This window comes from Dendrobates tinctorius, unplaced genomic scaffold (assembly GCF_039654945.1).
Source record: "Dendrobates tinctorius isolate UK_male_01 unplaced genomic scaffold, ASM3965494v1 ptg000145l, whole genome shotgun sequence".
Lineage (NCBI taxonomy): Eukaryota > Metazoa > Chordata > Amphibia > Anura > Dendrobatidae > Dendrobates > Dendrobates tinctorius.
This window is the reverse complement of record NW_027361812.1, coordinates 10,908,716-10,930,745: the sequence shown is the minus strand read 5'-3', so window position 1 is coordinate 10,930,745 and position 22,030 is coordinate 10,908,716. Positions and strand designations below refer to the sequence as shown.

The window sequence follows — 22,030 nt, the reverse complement described above, 5'->3', positions numbered from 1 at the left end:
GAGAAGGGAAGAGATATAGGGGGAAAAAAGGTTATTTGGAAGATATGATATCGAATTGGTAGTTGAAAGATGCGTGGAGAACGTCACACCCTATGGATCGGGAATTTTCAATATTACTCTCATGCACACAAGACATGGTCGAGAATAGACATGTTCTTTGTGTCAGATAAGATACTACACAAAATGTGTGATGTCAATATGGAGGACATGGTGTTATCTGATCATAGTCCTATATCTCTAGACTTAGCTTACGGGCTATTTATGGCGATTTCCAGGAAACGAGCAAGATTTTGTGAAACGGATGGGGGAATGGTGGACAGAGTTTGCAATGTATAATGAGGAGCACAAATCTAAAGGGGGTTTTACACATAGCGATATCGCGATAACCTCACCGATGTTGTGACGTTATAGCGATATCGCTAGCGATATTGCTATGTGTGATACTTACCTCCGACCGGCTCCCCCGCTGTCCATCGCTGATCGTGCGAGAATGTCCGACTCCATTTCTCGTCGGGCGCTTCCTGCTGTGACGACGAGCGACTTGTGGAGGCGGGCGGGAGGACGTCAGGATCGCTGTGTGTGAAATGTGAGTATCGTGCGCTGCGTCGCTGCTGCATCGCTGTGAGGTCTGCCTGTGTGACAGCTCACTAGCGATCATTTAGCGATGCACCAGCGATCCTGACCGGTTCGGATCGCTGGTGCATCGCTAAATGTAAAAGGGCCTTAACCCTAGACTATATTAGGAAACAGCGAAGGCGGTGATAAGGGGAAACATCATGGCTTACACGCAGAGAATAAAAAAATGAATAAAAGAGCAGTACTTAGCAGCAAGCAGCAAAGTTAGGAGCACCTATACAAAATATAAGAACTCACTACTGGATGAGGATAAAGATAATTGGATGCGGGCCAAAAAAAATTTTGAAGAATGGGCAGAAAAAAGAGAGCAATTATATAGAAATCACTGGGAGGTAGAATTAAATAGGTATGGTGACAAGGCAGGGAGAATACTGGCTAATTTGGCTAGGGGAAGATATGTGGGTACATCTATAATGGCAATTAGAGATAAAAAAGGACAACGACTGACTAATCCCAAAGATATAAACAATTCTGGGCAAATTCTATGCTAGGTTATACAAGGATGAGGATCATCAAGATGTAGCGGGGGAGACATGGCTGGGTAGAGTTGATATCCTTAAACTGACGGAGGAGGAATTACAGGATTTAAATGGTTGCATCACGGAGGAAGAAATTAGTATGGCAATAAAAGGACTGGGGGCCAATAAGGCTCCAGGGCCCGATGGATTTAATGGTTCATTTTATAAGGCGCTGAGTGAGAAAATAGTTCCCGCGCTTAAAGATTTATATAATCACATTTTGCAAGGGGAAGCTAAGTCAGAAGGGATGAATACGGCCTACATAAAGCTTCTCTCGAAGGGAGGGAAGGATTTGGAAGACCCTTCAAGATACAGACAGATATCATTAATAAATCAAGATGTTAAACTTCTCTCAAAAATAATGGCAGACAGGCTGGCTAGGATACTGCCTAGATTGGTATCAAAGCAACAAACAGGTTTTGTGAAGGGAAGATCAGCCATTACTAATATAAGGAAAGCCATGTTATTGCTAGACAAGATTAGAGGGAAGCATCTGGATAAGGGAGAGGATCCAGCTATGGTCACACTGGACGCAGAAAAAGCGTTCGATAATGTGAGGTGGCCATGGCTGGGTCAAGTGTTGGATAAAATAAATCTGGTAGGTCCGGTTAGACAATTTTTGTCGGTACTATATCAGAATCCCAAAGCAAGGGTATACACGCCGGGGTTTCTCTCAGATGCCTTCGAGCTGAAAAAGGGAACGAGGCAGGGGTGCCTGCTGTCCCCCTTACTGTTTAATTTGGCGATAGAACCTATGTCGAGATATTTAAGTGATTGCAGTTCCTACAAAGGGATAAAGGTGGGAAATGAGACAGTCAAAAATCCCCTATTTGCAGATGACATAATTCCGTTCATGAACAACCCAGAGGAAGATCTCCCTATGTTGCTGCTTGAAATTGAAAAGTTTGGAAAATTCTCGGGCTTTTGTTTAAATAAGTCTAAATGTGAGATTCTGTTCATGAGGAGTGAGGTAAAACGTGGCCAGGAGAGTAATATAATGGGTATCCCGAAAGCGACAACATCTATAAAGTACTTGGGAATTTATTTGGGGAGAACGCCGAAACAGATTTATGATCTCAATTATAAGCCTATCATAGACAAAATAGAGAAGGAGTTGGAGAGGTGTGGAAATCTACCCCTCTCGCTGCTGGGTCGCTGCCACCTAATCAAGATGACAAGCTTTGCGAGATTACTGTACCCAATGCAAACTATCCCAATGTTAATTCGTCACGCAGATGTTCTCAGATTAAACAGGGCCTTTTCAAAAATCATTTGGAGGGGTAAAAGAGCGAGATTGGCTATAAGAACTCTAATGCACACAAAGGAGGGAGGGGTCGTGGGATTTCCAAATATTAGGGGATATAATTTATTGTGTTTAATGAGGAATGTAATAGACTGGATTAAAAAAACGGGGCGATATACTGACTACAAATTGGAAATGGAATTTTGTGGTTTGTGGGACCTGACGGCGCTGCTACATACGCCGCTGTCACACATACCGCCAAACATTAAATATTCGGTAATATGTAAAGATACCATTGCCACATGGAAGGCAGTAAGAAAAAAACTAAAAATGTCGTAGAGAGTGTCGAAACACCTGAATCCTTGGGCATTTCCTGCCTTTAGATTAGGAAGAGAAAATAAATTATACACAGAGTGGTTGGGGAAAAGTATACAGATGTTAGGGGACTTACTACATCTACAAGAAGGCCGCTGGTTGACAGGATTGGAAGTGATAGACAAATTTGAGCTGCCGAGATTTCATTTGATGTTATATAGCCAATTAAAGCATTATGTATTAGACCTCCTTCAGGATGTGAGGAAGGAAATCGATTCAGAAATATGGGAGGACTTGGTTACCAAAGACATTGGAGAAATATCTATCACCTCAATATATGGGATGCTGAGGGACATATTACGCCCTTCAGGGAAGGGCAAAATATTTCACAAATGGGAAAAACATATACATGATGAAGAACTTGAGCACAAGATTCTGCGGGGCTGGGAATTGGTAAGAAAGCATATCATCAATGAACAATGGAGAGATAGTCAGTTCAGAATAATGCATAAAACAATATGTGGCTTCAATATACCTCCGACTCCGCAGAATCCTGATAGGCAGACAAGTTGCCCAAAATGTACAATGCCCAAAACAGACACAGAACATGGATTGTGGTCATGTCCCAGGACACAAGAACTCTGGATAAAAGTCCAGGATATGTGTCTGAAGATATGTGGGATATGGGTAGAAGTAGATCCATTGTGTTGGTTGTTTCACTTTACGACGGGTAAAACAAGAGGGGACGGCTACATGACTTGTTTCACACCATTGCAATGGTGACAAAACGTCTAATTCTGCAACACTCCCAGGGATAAAAGAGATCAAGGAAGGTTTAACATCGGTCTTATTTTTGGAAAAAAGAGAAACAGAAAGAAATAAAGATAAAATGCCGAAAACATTTTTTTAAAAATGGAGAGTGTTTATAGAAACGTCACTGACCACCAGAGAAATTCAAGACTTAATGAGCGCCTTTGTGGATTCGGATTGGTATCTATTAGAGGGTCTGAGTGGTAATCTGGGTAAACTGAAATGTGTTATATGGAGGACAAGGTGGAGCTGGAGATAAGGTGTCTGATTTCAGTCAATGTAATCTATGAAAATGTGGACGTATGGGGGTTTGATAATTTTGTATTTGTTACGTTTATTTTTGCTTCTATTCAGGCTTAGGGGATAAGCATGTTTAAATATGTTCTTTTTAACAATTCAATGCAACGTTTATAACTTGTAATATGCAACTTCATTACAAAATCAATAAAAATGATGTTTCAAAAAAAAAAAAAACAAGAAACCGATTTCTCTTCCATGACAGACTCCTCCTGATCAATCCACTAGGAGAAAGAAGCAAATTTCTCTAATAAATTACTATTACATTACAAGATTTCTACACTTTATGCTCCATAATACGGATCTATAAATGGGTCCGTTATATAGTGGTGTGAATAAACCTTTAGAATCGATTTTGACATAATTGATGGCAGGGTTGATCACTATGGCAAATGTCTAGAAAAATCCATACAGCTGCTTCATTTAAGACATTGTGGTAGCACACAAAATGTGCAAGGAAACCTACAATATTCATGCTGTTTGCCTATTAAAGGCAATGTAGTAGGTAACATGTCACGAGATAAAACTAGAATGTGCAGGTCATTATTTTTAGGTCATGATGCTACAAATGCAAATACCCTAGAAAGTCAATGCAAAGTATCACCAAAGTCCTGACCACCAACTTTCCACTGATTTCAGCACTAACATCCCTCACTTCCAATCAATTAGATCAGCACAATCATCGTCCCCACTTCCAATATTCTTAAAAATAATTCAAAATATACAATACAGTTGATGTATTGTAAATCTTAATGGCTTGCAAGCAACACTAGATGATGTTATGTATGCGTTACACTTTTAGAGAATCAGGGAAAAATCAGAAACTGATGAATCATAGTGATTAGTGCTCTATTTAGATGGAGTTTTGGTCTATTTTGTGGCTGACTGGATTGCGTCCATGAGGTTTTGGGACATTAGGAGGGATTTTTTTTATAGTTACCATTGTTATTCCATGGTTTACTTGCATTTACATTACATTTTCTAAACCATGCTGCCCCTGTATGGTGTTTTTGTACGAGAGTTGAACGCTACCAACACATATCGTCGATTAGTATTTCCCTTTTTTGAGAAATGGCTGTGTGGAGTTTCCGAGTCAAAATAATAAACCACAAAACGAACAGACTACTTGGCATCAAAGTGTCTGGTACAGGGGATATATTTCTGTCTGCCAGTGCCTGCTTCATTAAACTACACAGTCTTGAGGTTTTCATATCGGAAGTTTACATTTCCTTCTTCTTTGTACATTGTGGGTGAGAAAGCCATGGAGAGTTGTAAAGTCAGTGCCATTATTGCTGTGGTCTAGTCTAGAATTATATGTTAAAAGCTTAAAAACTAAAAAAAAGTCTCCACCAAAGAGATTGCAGATCTTTGACCTCTATTCGAGCTGATTTTTTTTAAGGCAGCAAGCTGGGCAATTGCCCAAGACCCCCATTTATTAAAAGGAATAATGGTTTGGATACCCATAATGCAGAGATGTAGAAGATATTTCATTTTCCATACACTGCAGTAGGCAAACAGACTAGCAAATTACCACAAGCATCATACAGTTTTATTAAGGGGGGTTGGCCACTACTTTTTTATTGATGGTCTTTTCTCGGAATAATCCACATTTGGATACTGCATATTATCTATGGCAGTGTTATTATGGCACTAAATGGACGTAGAGGCCATTTATTCAGTATTGGATAAACACTTTATGGGAGTATTGTACAATTATTATATGAAATATTATTGGCCATAGTATTTGTCAATACAAAATTTGAATAAGTACTACACATATATATATATATATATATATATATATATATATATACACACTCACTGGCCACTTTATTAGGTACACCTGTCCAACTGTGTGTTAAGACTTAATTTCTAATCAGCCAATCACATGGCGGCAACTCAGTGCATTTAGGCATGTAGACATGGTCAAGACAATCTCCTGCAGTTCAAACCGAGCATCAGTATGGGGAAGAAAGGTGATTTGAGTGCCTTTGAACGTGGCATGATTGTTGGTGCCAGAAGGGCTGGTCTGAGTATTTCAGAAACTGCTGATCTACTGGGATTTTCACGCACAACCATCTCTAGGGTTTACAGAGAATGGTCCGAAAAAGAAAAAAAATCCAGTGAGCGGCAGTTCTGTGGGCGGAAATGCTTTGTTGATGCCAGAGGTCAGAGGAGAATGGGCATACTGGTTCGAGCTGATAGAAAGGCAACAGTGACTCAAATTGCCACCCGTTACAACCAAGGTAGGCAGAAGAGCATCTCTGAACGCACAGTGCGTCGAACTTTGAGGCAGATGGGCTACAGCAGCAGAAGACCACACTGGGTACCACTCCTCTCAGCTAAGAACAGGAAACTGAGGCTACAATTTGCACAAGCTCATCGAAATTGGACAGTAGAAGATTGGAAAAACGTTGCCTGGTCTGATGAGTCTCGATTTCTGCTGCGACATTCGGATGGTAGGGTCAGAATTTGGCGTAAACAACATGAAAGCATGGATCCATCCTGCCTTGTATCAACAGTTCAGGCTGGTGGTGGTGGTGTCATGGTGTGGGGAATTTTTTCTTGGCACTCTTTGGGCCCCTTGGTACCAATTGAGCATCGTTGCAACGCCACAGCCTACCTGAGTATTGTTGCTGACCATGTCCATCCCTTTATGACCACAATGTACCCAACATCTGATGGCTACTTTCAGCAGGATAATGCGCCATGTCATAAAGCTCGAATCATCTCAGATTGGTTTCTTGAACATGACAATGAGTTCACTGTACTCAAATGGCCTCCTCAGTCACCAGATCTCAATCCAATAGAGCATCTTTGGGATGTGGTGGAACGGGAGATTCGCATCAGGGATGTGCAGCCGACAAATCTGCGCCAACTGTGTGATGCCATCATGTCAATATGGTCCAAAATCTCTGAGGAATGCTTCCAGCACCTTGTTGAATCTCTGCCACGAAGAATTGAGGCAGTTCTGAAGGCAAAAGGGGGTCCAACCCGTTACTAGCATGGTGTACCTAATAAAGTGGCCAGTGAGTGTATATATATATATATATACTGCTCAAAAGAATAAAGGGAACACTAAAATACCACATTCTAGATGTCACTGAATTAAATATTCCAGTTGCAAATCTTTATTCATTACCTAGTGGAATGCGTTGAGAACAATAAAACATAAAAATTATCAATGCAAATGAAAATTAATATCCCATGAAGGTCTGGATTTGGAATGATACTCCAAATCGAAGTGGAAAATCAAATTACAAGCTGATCCAAATTCAGTGGAAATGCCTCATGACAAGGAAAAGATGCTCAGTAGTGTGTGTGGCCCCACGTGCCTGTATGACCTCCCTACGCCTGGGCATGCTCCTGATGAGGTGGTGGATGCTATCCTGAGGGATCTCCTCCCAGACCTGGATTAAAGCATCAGTCAACTCCAGGACAGTCTGTGGTGCAACGTGGCATTGATGGATGGAACGAGACATAATGTCCCAGATTTGCTCAATTGGATTCATGTCTGGGGAACAGGCAGGCCAGTCCATAGCATCAGTAACTTAATCATGCAAGAACTTCTGACACACTTTAGCCACATGAGGCCTAGGATTGTCATGCATCAGAAGTAACCCAGGGCCACCTGTATCTGCATATAGTCTCATGATGGGTCTGAGGATCTTATCTGAGTACTTAATGGTAGTCAGGGTACCTCTGGCTAGTTTACCGAGGGCTGTGTGGCCCTCCAAAGAAATGCTTCCCCAGAACATTGCTGGCCCACTGCCAAACCAGTCAAATTCTCCTGCACAGTGTTGAGCTGCAAGCACAACACCCACTTGTGGACGTCGGGCCCTCATACCACCCTCATGGAGTCTGATTCTGATAGTTTCAGCAGACATATGAATGTTAGTGGCCTGATGAAGGTCATTTTGCAGGTCTCTGGCACTGTTCCTCCTGTTCTTCCTTGCATAAAGAAGGCGGTAGCGGTCCTGCTGCTTGGTTGTTGCCCTCCTATGGCCCCCTCCATGTCTCCTGGTGTACTGGCCTGTCTCCTGATATCTGCTCCATGCTCTGAACACTGTGCTGACAGACCCAACTTCCCTTCTTGCCAGAGCTCGCATTGATGTGCCATCTTGGATGAGGTGCAGTACCTGAGCAACCTCTGTGAGTTGTAGACACCGCCTCATGCTACTGTACAGTACCTCTAGGGGTGAATGGAGAATTCAAAAGTGACCAAAACAACAGCCAAAAAGGATGAGAACAGATAAATGGTATGTGGTCATCACCTGCAGAACCACTCCTTTATAGGGCTTATCTAATTCTAATAGCCTATCTTTTCTGTTATCTGGGGTCCTCCTGTCAGTGCTCAGACCATGTGCCGCACGCTGCATCACATTGGTCTGCAAGGCTGTCATTCCGGACGGAAGCCTCTTATAAAGATGATGTACTCAAACACTTTGCTGAATGCAAGCAGCCTAAGGACATGGATTATTTGGAACCATGTCCTGTGGTCTGATGAGACCATAATAAACTTATTTGGTTCAGATGGGGTCAAGTGTGTGTGGCAGCAACAAGGGGATAAGTACAAAGACAAGTGTGTCTTGTCTACAATCAAGCATGGTGGTGGGAATTTCCTGGTTTAGGGCTGCATGACTGCATCCAGCGGTGGTGGGAAGCTACAGGTCATTGAGGGAACCATGAATGCCAACATGTACTGTTACATACTGAAGCAGAGCATGATTCACTCCCTTTGGAAACTGGGCCACAGGGCAGTATTCAAACGACCCCAAACACTTCCAATATGACCACTGCCTTGCTAAAGAAATTGAGGGTAAAGGTACTGGACTGGCCAAACATGTCCCAGACCTAAACCCTGTGGGGCAGCCTCAAACGAAAGGTGGAGGAGTGCAGGGTCTCTAACATCCATCAGCTCCGTGATGTTGTCAGGGAGGACTGGAAGAGGATTCTAGCTGGCAGCACTTTCGCAGATTGAAAGCATCACTTGCCAATAGATGCTACTGCGCAAGCGCTGCCACCAGTGCCATTTTGTTACAGCAAAAAAAAGATTGCCTCCTACAAAAATAGAGGTGGCATTTGTCATCAAGAGATAGATGCTACTGGGCAGGCACTTCCGCCAGCGCCATTTTGCTGTAGCTACATTTTCTTTTTGTAAAAACCACAATATTAACTGTGCAGGCGCAGTAATTGAAATAGGAGGTAGGGCACTGAAGGTTCAGTGACCTGCTATTTAAGCGCACTAGGATGACAATGAACCAAAGCACCAAAAAAGACCCACCCACAGCCCCTCCCACAGTCCCGCCCCAAAGCACGAGAATCTTATTAACTCAAAACTGCAAACAAAGATTAAACAACCACGAGATGGATTTCTTCGACCCAGGTATCATTTTAATCAGTGTAAAAGCACCCTTGTGACAATTCCTGTAGCTTCCTTAGCAATATCCTGATGACAGATTCACTTTAATAATGTTTTGTTGATTTTGCAGTATTTCACAGAAGGAGGCGAGTCCGAAGGTTCTCGATGTGCTACCCGTCTAGAGCTCCTTCAGCGTGGATGTGATGAAGAACACGTGATAGAACCCAAAGGGCTTGTTCAGTTTCTTAAGGACGAGCCCTTGAGTGACAACGCTGATGAAGACACTGTCACACAACTAGCTCCACAGAAGGTCTCTGTCAAACTGCGACTTGGTGAGATGATCATTATATGCATTTCTTGCTGGCTATGCATTGATTATATATGAATAGATCAGGGGCATACATACCATTGGTGCAATCTGTGCAGCTGCACATGGGCCCAAAAGGTGAGGGCATCCATTTTCAACTACAAAGAAGTAAGTAACTTTTGTCACTTACACAAAGAGAGGCCCATATACTGTTCATGCAGTTCGAGGCCCTTTTATCTCCTTCTCCACCACTGGAATAAATGGAATATAAAAGACAATTATTCTATAATGTACAGGGGATTTCTACACCCGCTTTGTGAAGAATATCTGTTTCCAAGAAAAATATATTTTATGTACAGTCGCATGTAAAAGTTTGTACACCCCTGGTCAAAAATTACTGTTTTTGTGAACAGTTAAGCAAATTGAAGATGAAATTATTTCTAAAAGGCCTATGGTTAAAGATGATACAGTACCTTTATATTTTAGGCAAAAAAATATTGTCATTTTACATTTTAAAAAATACAAAAAGGAAAATGGGCCAAAGCAAAATTGGAGATTTGTGTGCTCAGATAACCGAGGTTTCAGACCTTAATTAACCTGTAGAGGTTATGATTTGTTCACTACCATGATTAGGAAAGGCCAGGTGATGTAAATTTCTCAGATTTATAAAACCTCCTGTAGCCTTGTGCCAAAAAACATCAGCCATGGATTCTTTTAAGCAGCTGAAAATTAAAATGGTGGAGGCCCACAGAGCAGAATACTATAATAAGATAGCAAAACATTTTACGTTTCCCTCTCCTCAGTTTAAAATATAATTAAGAAATGGCAGTTATTAGGAACAATGGAGGTCAAGAAAAGCTCTGGAAGACCAAGCAAAATATCAGGGAGAGCTACTCGTATGATTGCTTAGAGAGGCAAATTAGAACCTCCGCGTGACTGCAAAAGACCTTCAGAAAGATTTAATATACTCTGGAGTTGTGGTACATTATTCTAGCTTATAATTCAGAGACTCAGACACAAATATGGCATACATGGAAAAGTCATCAGAAGAAAACCTCTCCTGCATTCCCATCATGAAAATTCAGCATCAGAAGTATGCAAAAGAACATCTAAACAAGCCTGATGCATTTTGGAAACAAATCCTGAGGTTAAAATAGAATTATTTGGCCACAATGATCAAAAGCAGGGCCGGTCTGGCCTGTCAGGGTTCTTGGGAAAACCCCAGTGGGCTCCTGCAGAAGAGCAGGAGAAGGGAGAAAATTTATTTAAAAAAAAAAAAGAAGTCGCGGGCCCTTTAAAAGCGCAAGGGTGCGCGCACGCAGCTTGACAGCTGGGATGCCCATACAGTGGAGAGCAGGTAGCAGGATAACAGCTGGGGTCGCATGCAGTGACTCCCCCCGCCGACGCATTGAACTGTAGCGGCGTCATAGACGCCGCTACAGTTCACAGCAATGATGGAGGAGAGAGCGTCAGCTGATGCTCCCTCTCCCATCATTCTCTGCTCTGCCTCTGACAGACAGCCACGCCAGTGGCGTAGCAACTGTTTGTGGCGCCCGGGGCGGTCAAAAAATTTGCTGCCCCTTTGGTCGCTGATAATTCGGAAGCATCCGAAGAGCCCACACTACACTCAAAGATCTAATTTTTAGTCTGCTACTAACTCTGCAGTTATTATTTCTACATTTCTAGATTTTCATCTTCTTGCAGTTCTCTATATATACAGTATGTATGTATTAGCTTGATGATGCTGGATGAAGACCTAATGGCCTTTTTAATAATAATTTTTAATAATGTGACAGAAAAAAAACAGAAAGTACAAATTATTTTGGCGGACAGGGGGCGGACACTGACAGCTTGGGGCCCCTGTGCAAGAAATGTGTCCGGGCCCCCCTCCTTTTATGGCGTCAAAGCTACGTGTGTGTGTGTGTGTCTATGTATATATACATATATATATAGATAGATATAGATAGATATTGATATTATATAGCCACACACATACAGGTATATATATATTACATAGTCTCCTTTATTATGTATATTGCTGTCCCTTACACAGTGCCCTCTCTTGTTATGTACAGTACCGTCCCTTACATATTGGATTATATAGAGCCCTGTTTTTTATTACGTACCGTCCTGTCTTGTTGGCTGTATAATGCAATGATGGCTGATGGAGCATGGGAAAGCTTCCTTTCTAATGGAGGAGCTGATGGACTGGTAGTTTGGTCATCGGCTCCTCGATCAGCAGTCATTTTATATCTAAAAAGAGAGGGGACTATGTAATAAAAGAGGGCAATGTAAATAACAAAATTAACAAGAATACACTATGTAAGAGACAGCACTATACATAACAGCAGAGGAAGCTATATAATAAGGGACGGCATCATATATAACTAGAGAGGATGATACGTAATAAGGGATGGTGTTATACATAATAAAAGAGGAAACTATGTAACTAAGGATGGTGTTATACAGAATTAGTGAGTACAGTATATACTAAGGGACTGTGTTAGACATAGTGAGTACACTATATACTAAGTGACTGTGTTAGACATAGTTAGTACACTATATACTAAGGGACTGTGTTAGACATAATAAGCGATAATGTCTTCCTCCACCTCCCCCTGTTCCTAAGGCCATTATAAGTCCCCCTTCCTCCCATCCCAATCCCCCACACCCCTCATTGTCCTCCTCCCCTCGCATCCCATTATTGTCCTCTCCCCCACCCCATCATTGCCCTCTTCACCACCTCCATCATTTTCTTCTACCCCACCACTATCTTTGTTTTCTCCCCAACCACTCCCATCATTGCCCATTCCACCACCTCCATCATTTACTCCTCCTCCACCACCCCCATTTATTGCCCTTTCCACCACCACCATCATTGCATTCTCCCCACCACCCTATCATCATTTATTTTTCCCCCACCACCCCATCATTGCCCTCTCCATCACCCCCATCATTGCCTTCTCCCCATCACCCCCACCATTGCCTTCTCCCCATCACTCCCATCATTGCCTTCTCCTTCACCCCATCACTCCCATCATTGCCTGCTCCATCACCCCATCATTGTCTTCTCCCCATCACTCCCATCATTACCTTCTCCATCACCCCAGCACTGCCTTCTCCCCATCACTCCCATCATTGCCTGCTCCATCACCCCATCACTCCCATCATTGTCTGCTCCATCACCCCCATCATTGCCTGCTCCATCACCCCATCACTCCCATCATTGCCTTCTCTGCATCACCTCCATCATGGCCTTCTCCCATTACCCCCACATGGCCTTCTCCCATTACCCCCTCAAGGCCTTCTCCCATTACCCCCTCAAGGCCTTCTCCCATTACCCCCATCATGGCCTTCTCCCATTACCCCCACATAGCCTTCTCCCATTACCCCCACATGGCCTTCTCCCATTACCCCCACATGGCCTTCTCCCATTAGCCCCATCATGGCCTTCTCCCATTACCCCCTCATGGCCTTCTCCCATTACCCCCTCATGGCCTTCTCCCGTCACCCCAGGCATCATGGCTTTCTCTCCCCATCACGGTCTTCTCATGTCCCCATCTCCTCCAGGGCCAGGCTAACCTACAGACACACACACAGACATTCACACAGACATACATACACACACAGACAGACATATACACACACACACACAGACATACATACACAGACATGCATACACACACACACAGACACACACATACATACACATACACACACACAGACAGACATTCACACATACATATACATACACACACAGACATACATACACACAGACACCACCTCTCTCCTCTCACCTGTCTGCAGCATCACCCGCGTTTCCTCGCTCACACAGCAGTGGCTGCTGAATGATGACGTCAATCAGCGGCGCTCCTCTGTGTCAAACAGGAAGCGCGGCCTCCGGGCAGGAAGCAGGACGGACCCTTGCAGCTCCGCTCCTGCTATTCCCTCTTGCAGGCAGCGGAGCTGCTGTGATCGCTCCCTGCCCGCTGCTGCACTGCACTGTGCCTCCGCGCTTCTCCCACAGAGAGGAATTGCTGCTGCTGCCGCGCCGCCCCCACACACGTGCCATCTGGGGTGGACCGCCCCCCACGCTACGCCATTGAGCCACGCACTCATTGTGTGCCAGGCAGAGCAGGAGACAGGAGACAGCTGGGAGCAGCGCGGGCATGAGGAGAAGGTGAGTAGTGTTTTTTTTTTTAATGTAACAGTGACTGTGGGGCCATTCTCGGTGGGGGGAGAGTTTCGGGCTGTGCGGTATACCATGGGACTGTGCTGTATTTATACCACGTGGTGCAGTGCTGTGTACCATCATGGGACAGTGCTGTATATCATTTGGTGCTGTATACCCTGGGGCCATGCTGTATACCATAGGGCAGTGCTGTATACCATGGGGCAGTGCTGTATACCATTTGGTGCTGTATACCATGGGGCAGTGCTGTATACCATTTGGTGCTGTGCTATATACCATGTGGGGCTGTGTTATATACCATGTGGGGCTGTGTTATATACTATGTGGGCTGTGTTATATACTTTCTGGCTGTGCTATATACTATGTGGCTGTGTTATATACCATGGCGGGGTATATTATATTCTATGGGGGAGGCTGTTATATAATATGGGGGGGCTACATGACATTCTATTTGGGGCTGCATTATATTCTCTCTCCCTCTATCTGACCACCATCTACTCACTTTCTCATGCCTGTCCTCCTCACCTGTCACCCATGTCCAGCAACACGTGCACCCCCACAGAAACCTTGCACATCTAGACACTCGCATGCTCTCTGACTCTATCCTACCACTGTCCTCCATATCTTCACTCCACGACACAAACACTGCCACTAGTTTCTACAATGCCACTCTTGCATCAGCCATCGACTCAGTCGCCCCTGTCATGTATAACAAAGTGCGACGAATCAATAGACAACCCTGGCACAATAGCACCACTAAAAAGCTTCGGCAAGCATCCAGAATTGCTGAACGGTGCTGGAAGAAAACGCATTCCCAAATCGACTTCACTGCACTCAAACAAGCAACACTCGCATTCAAAACAGCTCTCACCTCTGCTAAACAGGCCTACTTTACGTCCCTTGTATCTTCCTTAGCCCACAACCCCAAACAGTTGTTCAATACTTTTAACTCCCTCCTCCGCCCACCACTGCCCCCTCCAACTTCCCTTATCTCTGCTGAGGACTTCGCCATGCACTTCAAAAACAAGATAGACCAAACACGGCAAGTCTTTATTGCTCAACCACCACAACCCCTTTGTATACCAGACCAATGCCCAAACCCCATAACCTCCTTATCCAACATCACTGAAGGGGAGCTTGCACATCTTCTCTCCAAATCACACCTCACCACTTGTGCACTTGACCCCATCCCATCACACCTCCTCCCCAACCTCGCCACCATTCCTATCCCATCTTTAACCCACCTCTTCAACCTATCACTAACTTCCGGTACCTTCCCTTCTGCTTTCAAACATGCTACAATCACGCCAATCCTAAAAAAGCCAACCCTCGACCCAACCGCTATGTCCAGCTATCGCCCAATATCGCTGCTCCCATTCGCTTCCAAACTCCTGGAGCAGCACGTCCACGCTGAACTTTCCTCCCATCTCTCATCTAACCTGCTCTTTGACAATCTACAATCTGGTTTCTGCCCCCATCACTCCACTGAGACAGCCCTGACCAAAATTACTAACTACCTACTTACAGCCAAAGCGAACGGACAATACTCTATACTCCTCCTTCTAGACCTGTCCTCTGCCTTCGACACAGTTGACCACTGCCTCCTACTACAGATCCTCTCTTCCTTTGGCATCAAAGACCTTGCCCTATCCTGGATCTCCTCATATCTCTCCAACCGCACATTCAGCGTCTCCCACTCCCACACTACCTCCTCATCCCACCCTCTCTCTGTTGGAGTCCCCCAAGGCTCTGTTCTAGGACCCCTATTCTTCTCAATCTATACACTTGGCCTGGGGCAACTCATAAAGTCCCACGAATTCCAGTACCATCTATATGCTGATGACACTCAGATCTACCTCTCTGGCCCAGACGTCACCTCTCTGCTGTCCAGAATCCCAAAGTGTCTATCAGCCATATCCTCCTTCTCCTCCTTCTTCCTCAAACTGAATGTGGACAAATCTGAACTGATCATCTTTCCCCCATTTCACAGATCCTCCTTACCTGACCTATCTATAACAATTGACGACATCATGCTTTCCCCCGTACCGGAGGTCCGCTGCCTCGGAGTAACCCTTGACTCTGCCCTGTCCTTCAAACCACACATCCAAGCTCTCTCCACTTCCTGCCGCCTCCAGCTCAACCCTCACTCTACTAAAATGCTTGTGCATGCCCTAATCATCTCCCGTCTCGACAACTGCAACATCCTTTTCTGTGGCCTCCCTGCTAACACCCTCGGACCTCTCCAGCCCATCCCTAACTCTCCTGCCCGACTAACTCATCTCTCTCCTCGCTACTCCTCCGCTTCTCCCCTCTGCAAATCTCTTCACTGGCTTCCATTCCCTCAGCGTATCCAGTTCAAATTACTAATACTGACCTACAAGGCCATCTATAACCTGTCTCCTCCATATATCTCTGAATTAATCTCCCGATATCTTCCCTCATGTAATCTCCGATCCTCCCAAGACCTCCTTCTCTCCTCCACACTTATTCGCTCCTCACCCAACTGCCTCCAAGACTTCTCCCGAATAGCCCCCATCCTCTGGAATTCTTTGCCCCAACACGTCCGGCTATCAACCACACTTGGATCCTTCAGACGGAACCTGAAAACCCATCTTTTCAGGAAAGCCTACAGCCTGCAATGATCCCCTCACCACTACTGGAGCTACCGCCTCACCATCACTGGAGCTGCTGCAACCCCCCCAACCTACTGTCTCCTTCCCCACCATCCTGTAGAATGTAGAAAGGGCAGGGTCCTCTCTCCCCTCTATATCAGTCTGTAATTGTTAGTTTGTTTACTGTAAGTGATATCTGTAATTTGTAACCCCTTCTCTTGTACAGCACCATGGAATCAATGGTGCTATATAAATAAATATTAATAATAATAATAATAATAATAATAATAATAATAATAATAATATTCTATGGGGGGCTGTATTATATTTATTCTATGGGGGTGATTGCATCATACTCTATGAAGGGGCTACATTATACTATATGAGGAGGCTACATTGTATTCTATGGGCAGGCTGCATTATATTCTATGGGGGGCTAGATTATATTGTATGGGGGCTTCATTATACTTTGAGGGGGCTACATTATATTCTATTGTGGCTGCATTATACTATATGATTAGGGCTACTTTGTATTCTATGGAGGGGCTACATTATACTATATAAGGGACTGCATTATGTTCTATGGGGGGCTGCATAATACTATGAAGGGGGCTGCCATATATTCTATGGAGGGGCTGCATTATATGAGAGGGGCTGCATTATATTCTATGGGGGTTACATTATGTTCTGTGGGGTTGCTGCATTATGCTCTAAGGGGTGGCTGCATTATACTATAAGGGGGGCTGCATTATATTCTATGGGGGTTACATTATATTGTATGGTGGGGCTGCATTATACTATATGTGGGCTGCATTATACTGTATTGAGGACTATGGGGAATACATTATACTATATGAAGAACTATGGGGTTCACTATACTATGGGAAGTGAATTGTACTACATGGATGACTGGCGGTGTATTATACTATTATACTATATACTAGTGTGGAGCTACTCTAAAGGTGGTATCCAGGGATTCTGTTACAGGGAATCTGTCAATGATTTCATGGTGTCCTAACTAAGGGTAACAAACTAGTGACTGATCCCAATAGCAGAAAGCTGGGTCACTCAGTTGTACCAAAATCTTGTATTGGAAGCTCCAGCACATAATGACGAGTTCTGAATATTCATGATTTCCTGACCTTCTCCACCCCTGCTGCTAATTCAGTTAAACAAAAAAAAGAAGCTGTAAATCAGAGGCCTGGTGTAGAGAAAGCCGAGAGATCACGAACATCCGGACTCATCATTTTCTGCTGTCAGAAATTTATTTTCCTAATGAGATATAATACAAATATGTTTAACATCCCTGTCCTTATATAAAAAATGTTTATGGAAGCTGTAGAGTGGGCCCCTAGAGTTAATTCCCCTGGTGGGCCCTAGGCACCCCAGTCTGACCCTGATCAAAAGTACCGTATGTGTGGAGAAAGAAGGGCACAGAATTTCAGGAAAATAACATTTTGCCAACCATTAAGCATGGGGGTGGATCAATCATGCTTTATGGTTGTGTTGCAGCCAATGGCAGGGGAAGATTTCAAGGATAGAGGGAAGGATGGATTCAACAAAATTTAAAGAAATTCTTGAGGCACACATAACAACCTCTGTAAAAAAAAAAAAAAAAAGCTGAAGATGAAAAGAGGATGGCGTCTACAAATGGATAATGATCCTAAACATATGTGAAAATTGACAATAGACTACCTCAAAAGGCACATGCTGAAGGTTTTACAATGGTCCTCACAGTCCATTGAGCTGAACTTCAGTGAAAATCTGTGGCTAGACCCCAAAATAGCGCATGCAAGACGACCCAGAACTCTTGGTTGGCTACAAAAAGTGTTTACAAGCTGTGATACTTTCAAAAGGGGTATTACTACTTTCTAACCATGCAGAGTGCCCAAACTTTTGCATCAGCCCATTTTCATTTTTGTAATTTTTAAAATGTAAATGATGAAAATATATTTTTATTTGACTAAAATACAAAGGAAATGTGTCATCTTTAACTTTAGGCCTTTTAGAGATCATTTCATCTTCAACTTGCTCAACTGTTCACAATAACAGTAATTTTGACCAGGGGTACGCAGACTTTGTCATGACACTGTAAATACATTTTATGAAATCCAACTATGTACATGTTTTATGCCTTATGAGATTAATGTTTACTATTGCATATTATCTATTGGGCAGAGTTTCTATATATTTAAAATATTCACATCTTGTAGGCAATTCATAAACATACTGTCACGGGGCAGTAAGGGGGAAAACGATGATGAGGAACCAGGGCCCCCTGAACTGCCCCTCAGGCTAAGGGGGTACCCTGACTCTCCTTAACTTGAGGGTACACTTGAAGGTAGTGAGGCCCAAGTCCCCGACCTGTCCCTATCTCCTGTTTAGCCCTGAGCTAAACCACCAACCCCCTACCCAGGAGGTGAGACAGGAATAAAGTGAACTGCACCCAATAACACACAAAGGAAAATAAAACAGACACCACGGGGTTAAAGCAACTAAAACCCAAAACTTAGCTTTGCTCTGCTGCAAAAGCTCCAAGCAACAGAGAAAGGATCCGAACAGCATCCAGCAGCAACTCCGCTGCTCTAGACAAGCTGAACCCCCTATAAGAATCCACATTCTGCCACGACTCCAAAAATGGACCGTGACAGTACCCCTCCTTCAATGAGGGGCCTCTGGACCCTCAACTCTGCACCTCACCCGAAAAATACCTACGGTGCGGATGCCTAGGTCCACCAGAGTTCCCCTCAGCGACCACCAGACTCGCAGGTTTATGGAAAATGTGGGCAGATGGAAATGGCAATGTGTGCTCCGGAGGCACCACAAATCTCCAGAGCGCCGACCTGGGGAACGAGTTGTATATGGGCATAATTGGGGGTAACTCCAGCTGGTAAGTCTCCGGGCCGAGGATGGCCGACACCTGATACGGCCCGATCACCCGAGAACTCCAGACCCCAGTAACACACTTCCACTGGATGTTTTTGGTGGCCACCCATACATACTCGTTCACACACAGGTCCGGACCTGAACATTTATTACCATTCATGCGTTTGCCACAAAATGGTGAACTCTTCAAAGGACTGACATCAGAGGCGTCCCCCTGTGTAATCATACTCACACCCCCACAATGCTCAGAAGAAGTCACCAATTTCCTCTGACCCCTCCTCCTACGAGGACTCCGACACCCAGGGTTAGCATGTGTTGAGGGTAGAGACTTGCCCCTACTCCCTGGCAGCACCTCTGCTGCCCCCACTGGAGAAGAAGGGGATGGTTGTAGAAAGACGGCAGAGACAGTAGCCCCTGGGCAGCAGCCCTCACACGACTGATCCCAGCTGACTACTTCCCTAGAATCTATGACCGGGTTGGTAATAATGTCACGGGCAGAAAGGGGGAAAATGATGATGAGGAACCGTGGCCCCCTGAACTGCCCCTCAGGCTAAGGGGGTACCCTGACTCTCCTTAACTTGGTGGTACACTTGAAGGTAGTGAGGCCTAAGTCCCTGACCTGTCTCTATCTCCTGTTTAGCCCTGAGCTAAACCACCAACCCCCTCTCCAGGAGGTGAGACAGGGAATAAAGTGAACTGCACCCAATAACACACAAAGGAAAATAAAACAGACACTACGGGGTTAAAGCAACTAAAACCCAAAACTTAGCTTTGCTCTGCTGCAAAAGCTCCAAGCAACAGAGAAAGGATCTGAACAGCATCCAGCAGCAACTCCACTGCTCCAGACAAGCTGAACCCCCTCACCACCAGGCAGGTCCAGTCTTCACCAAGGTTGGTTAGAAAATGAACAATATTACCAACAGTGATTTACTGCACATGATGACCTTTTATAGGAAGGAGGGGGGAGTAGTCATCACCTGTTGGTTAATTCAAACGTGTAGTAACCCCAGCGGCCACCGGGGGCAAAACCAGCACCAAAACAACTACAGTTGTAGTAAACCCCAGTGGCCACCGGGAGAAAAAGGAAAAAAGTTTCTATAAGAATCCACATTCTGCCACGGCTCCAAAAATGGACCGTGACACATACAGTTCCAATCTTCTTTGTACAGCATGAGATTCCCAATAGCTCTGCCTCTTAATGCAACTCTCTGAGGTGTCAGTAATCTTCCCTTTCTTAAGGACATTGTTAAGTCTGCTTGCCTTGGTTCATACAATACTAGAAATCTTTCATGTTTTCTTGTTGTCTTATAATAATGAAGTGATAACATTAGTTTTACTGCATGCTGTAAAGCAATAAACTTTTATAAGTGTCTAGGGGTATCTGTTGCCATCTAGTGGACAATGTACCTAGTGCAATATTTAATTATTCCTTTTTTTAAATGGACAGACATAAAAATGTAATTCTTGTTTTTTATGATATTTTCCTCAAGAGTATTTGGACTGCTAGTGTCTTATTATTACTGTTGCAATTTCAGGAGAGAAGAGAACCTTTCAAGTCCGGTTTAAGCGTGCAGAGGGGTACCCTATTGATCTCTATTACCTGATGGACTTGTCCTATTCTATGAAGGATGATTTGGAGAATGTTAAAAAATTAGGAAGTGACATTCAGGAGGTGCTTCACAAGGTCACCAAGTCTGTACGCATTGGTATGGTCCATTGGTATAGTCATTGAGATTCAAATAGATAAAATAGCAATTAATATGAAAAAAATAAATAAAAATGTCTGCTTCTTAGTAATGGAAAACTGACTGAACAAAGAGCCAGTCTGAACTTGTGCATACCAAAAACACTTAACATAGTAAATTAGGAAATGGTTGCACTCAATAGTACTAAAGCAAAACAGTGTGTGATACATGAAGTGGGAATAGCATAATGGCTTTTGGAAAAGAAAAAACATGTGAGATGCTTAGCACAAAATTTGGCCAAAAATTGTGAGCCCATCCACCAACGTCAAGGTAATCTCATAGATCGGATGGGTCCCTGACCTAACTGCCGAGTGTGAACACTTACCTCTGGCTAATGTCTTGGTAAAGCCTATATTTATAGGAAGGTCGGAACAAAGTGTGATTGGATGTAATTAAAACCACAACATGGTGGAGGGGACGGTGTCCAAGTCATAAAAACTAGTACACAATAATGGTGGACGCCGCATTGGAGTAGGAGACTGACCGCTGCCCACCACTGTCTCATACCGGGTAGCCTCTTTCTTATTGAACGATAACCACTGATCACAACCAGGTACGGACTGGGGCTGAAATTCAGCCCTGGCATTTGAAATCACACAGGCCCATGCTGTCCCCATCCCCAGGTACCAGATAGGGATATATAACTAATATTACCCTGGATGGAGGAAAGCAAGATTTACTACAAGACCAATATTTCTAGTGATACTCGTGGCCTGTTGGGGTAAGTGACGGAGTCAGCGACTTTGTGTTCTGTCACAACACTTAACAGTATGTGTGTCTTGAGAACACTGATTCTGTTAAAAATGTTGCAGACAAGGCAGCCCATGACCAGACAGGCCCTTCTGGCATTTGCCAGAATTGCCAGATGGCCAGTTCGGCCCTGATCACAACTCTATGGGTCCTACTGTAACACCTATCCTGTCTCAAGGTTAATTCAGTACCACAGGCTTAGTGCTGTACAGCAACACCCTTTTTCTTTGCTTCCTTCTCAAGCAGTCGGACTGACGAAGGTCTATGTGTGACGAAAACGTCTCATGTTATACAGACTTCAATAAAAAATTCCATAAGGAGTTATTTTGAGTTGAGTGCCAAGTTTTATTTTAATAA

The 22,030-nt window shown here is 44.0% G+C and overlaps 1 protein-coding gene across 2 annotated transcripts in view; it reads left to right on the top strand.

The window, feature by feature from the left end:
• Positions 1 to 22,030, top strand: part of ITGB7 (integrin subunit beta 7) — a 173,852-nt gene that overhangs the window by 106,856 nt on the left and 44,966 nt on the right. For both annotated transcript variants that reach the window (XM_073546181.1, XM_073546180.1), the window contains exons 4-5: positions 9,312 to 9,513; positions 20,714 to 20,884. In XM_073546181.1, the coding sequence (XP_073402282.1) occupies positions 9,312 to 9,513; positions 20,714 to 20,884 (373 nt within the window). The remainder of the gene's footprint in view (positions 1 to 9,311; positions 9,514 to 20,713; positions 20,885 to 22,030) is intronic.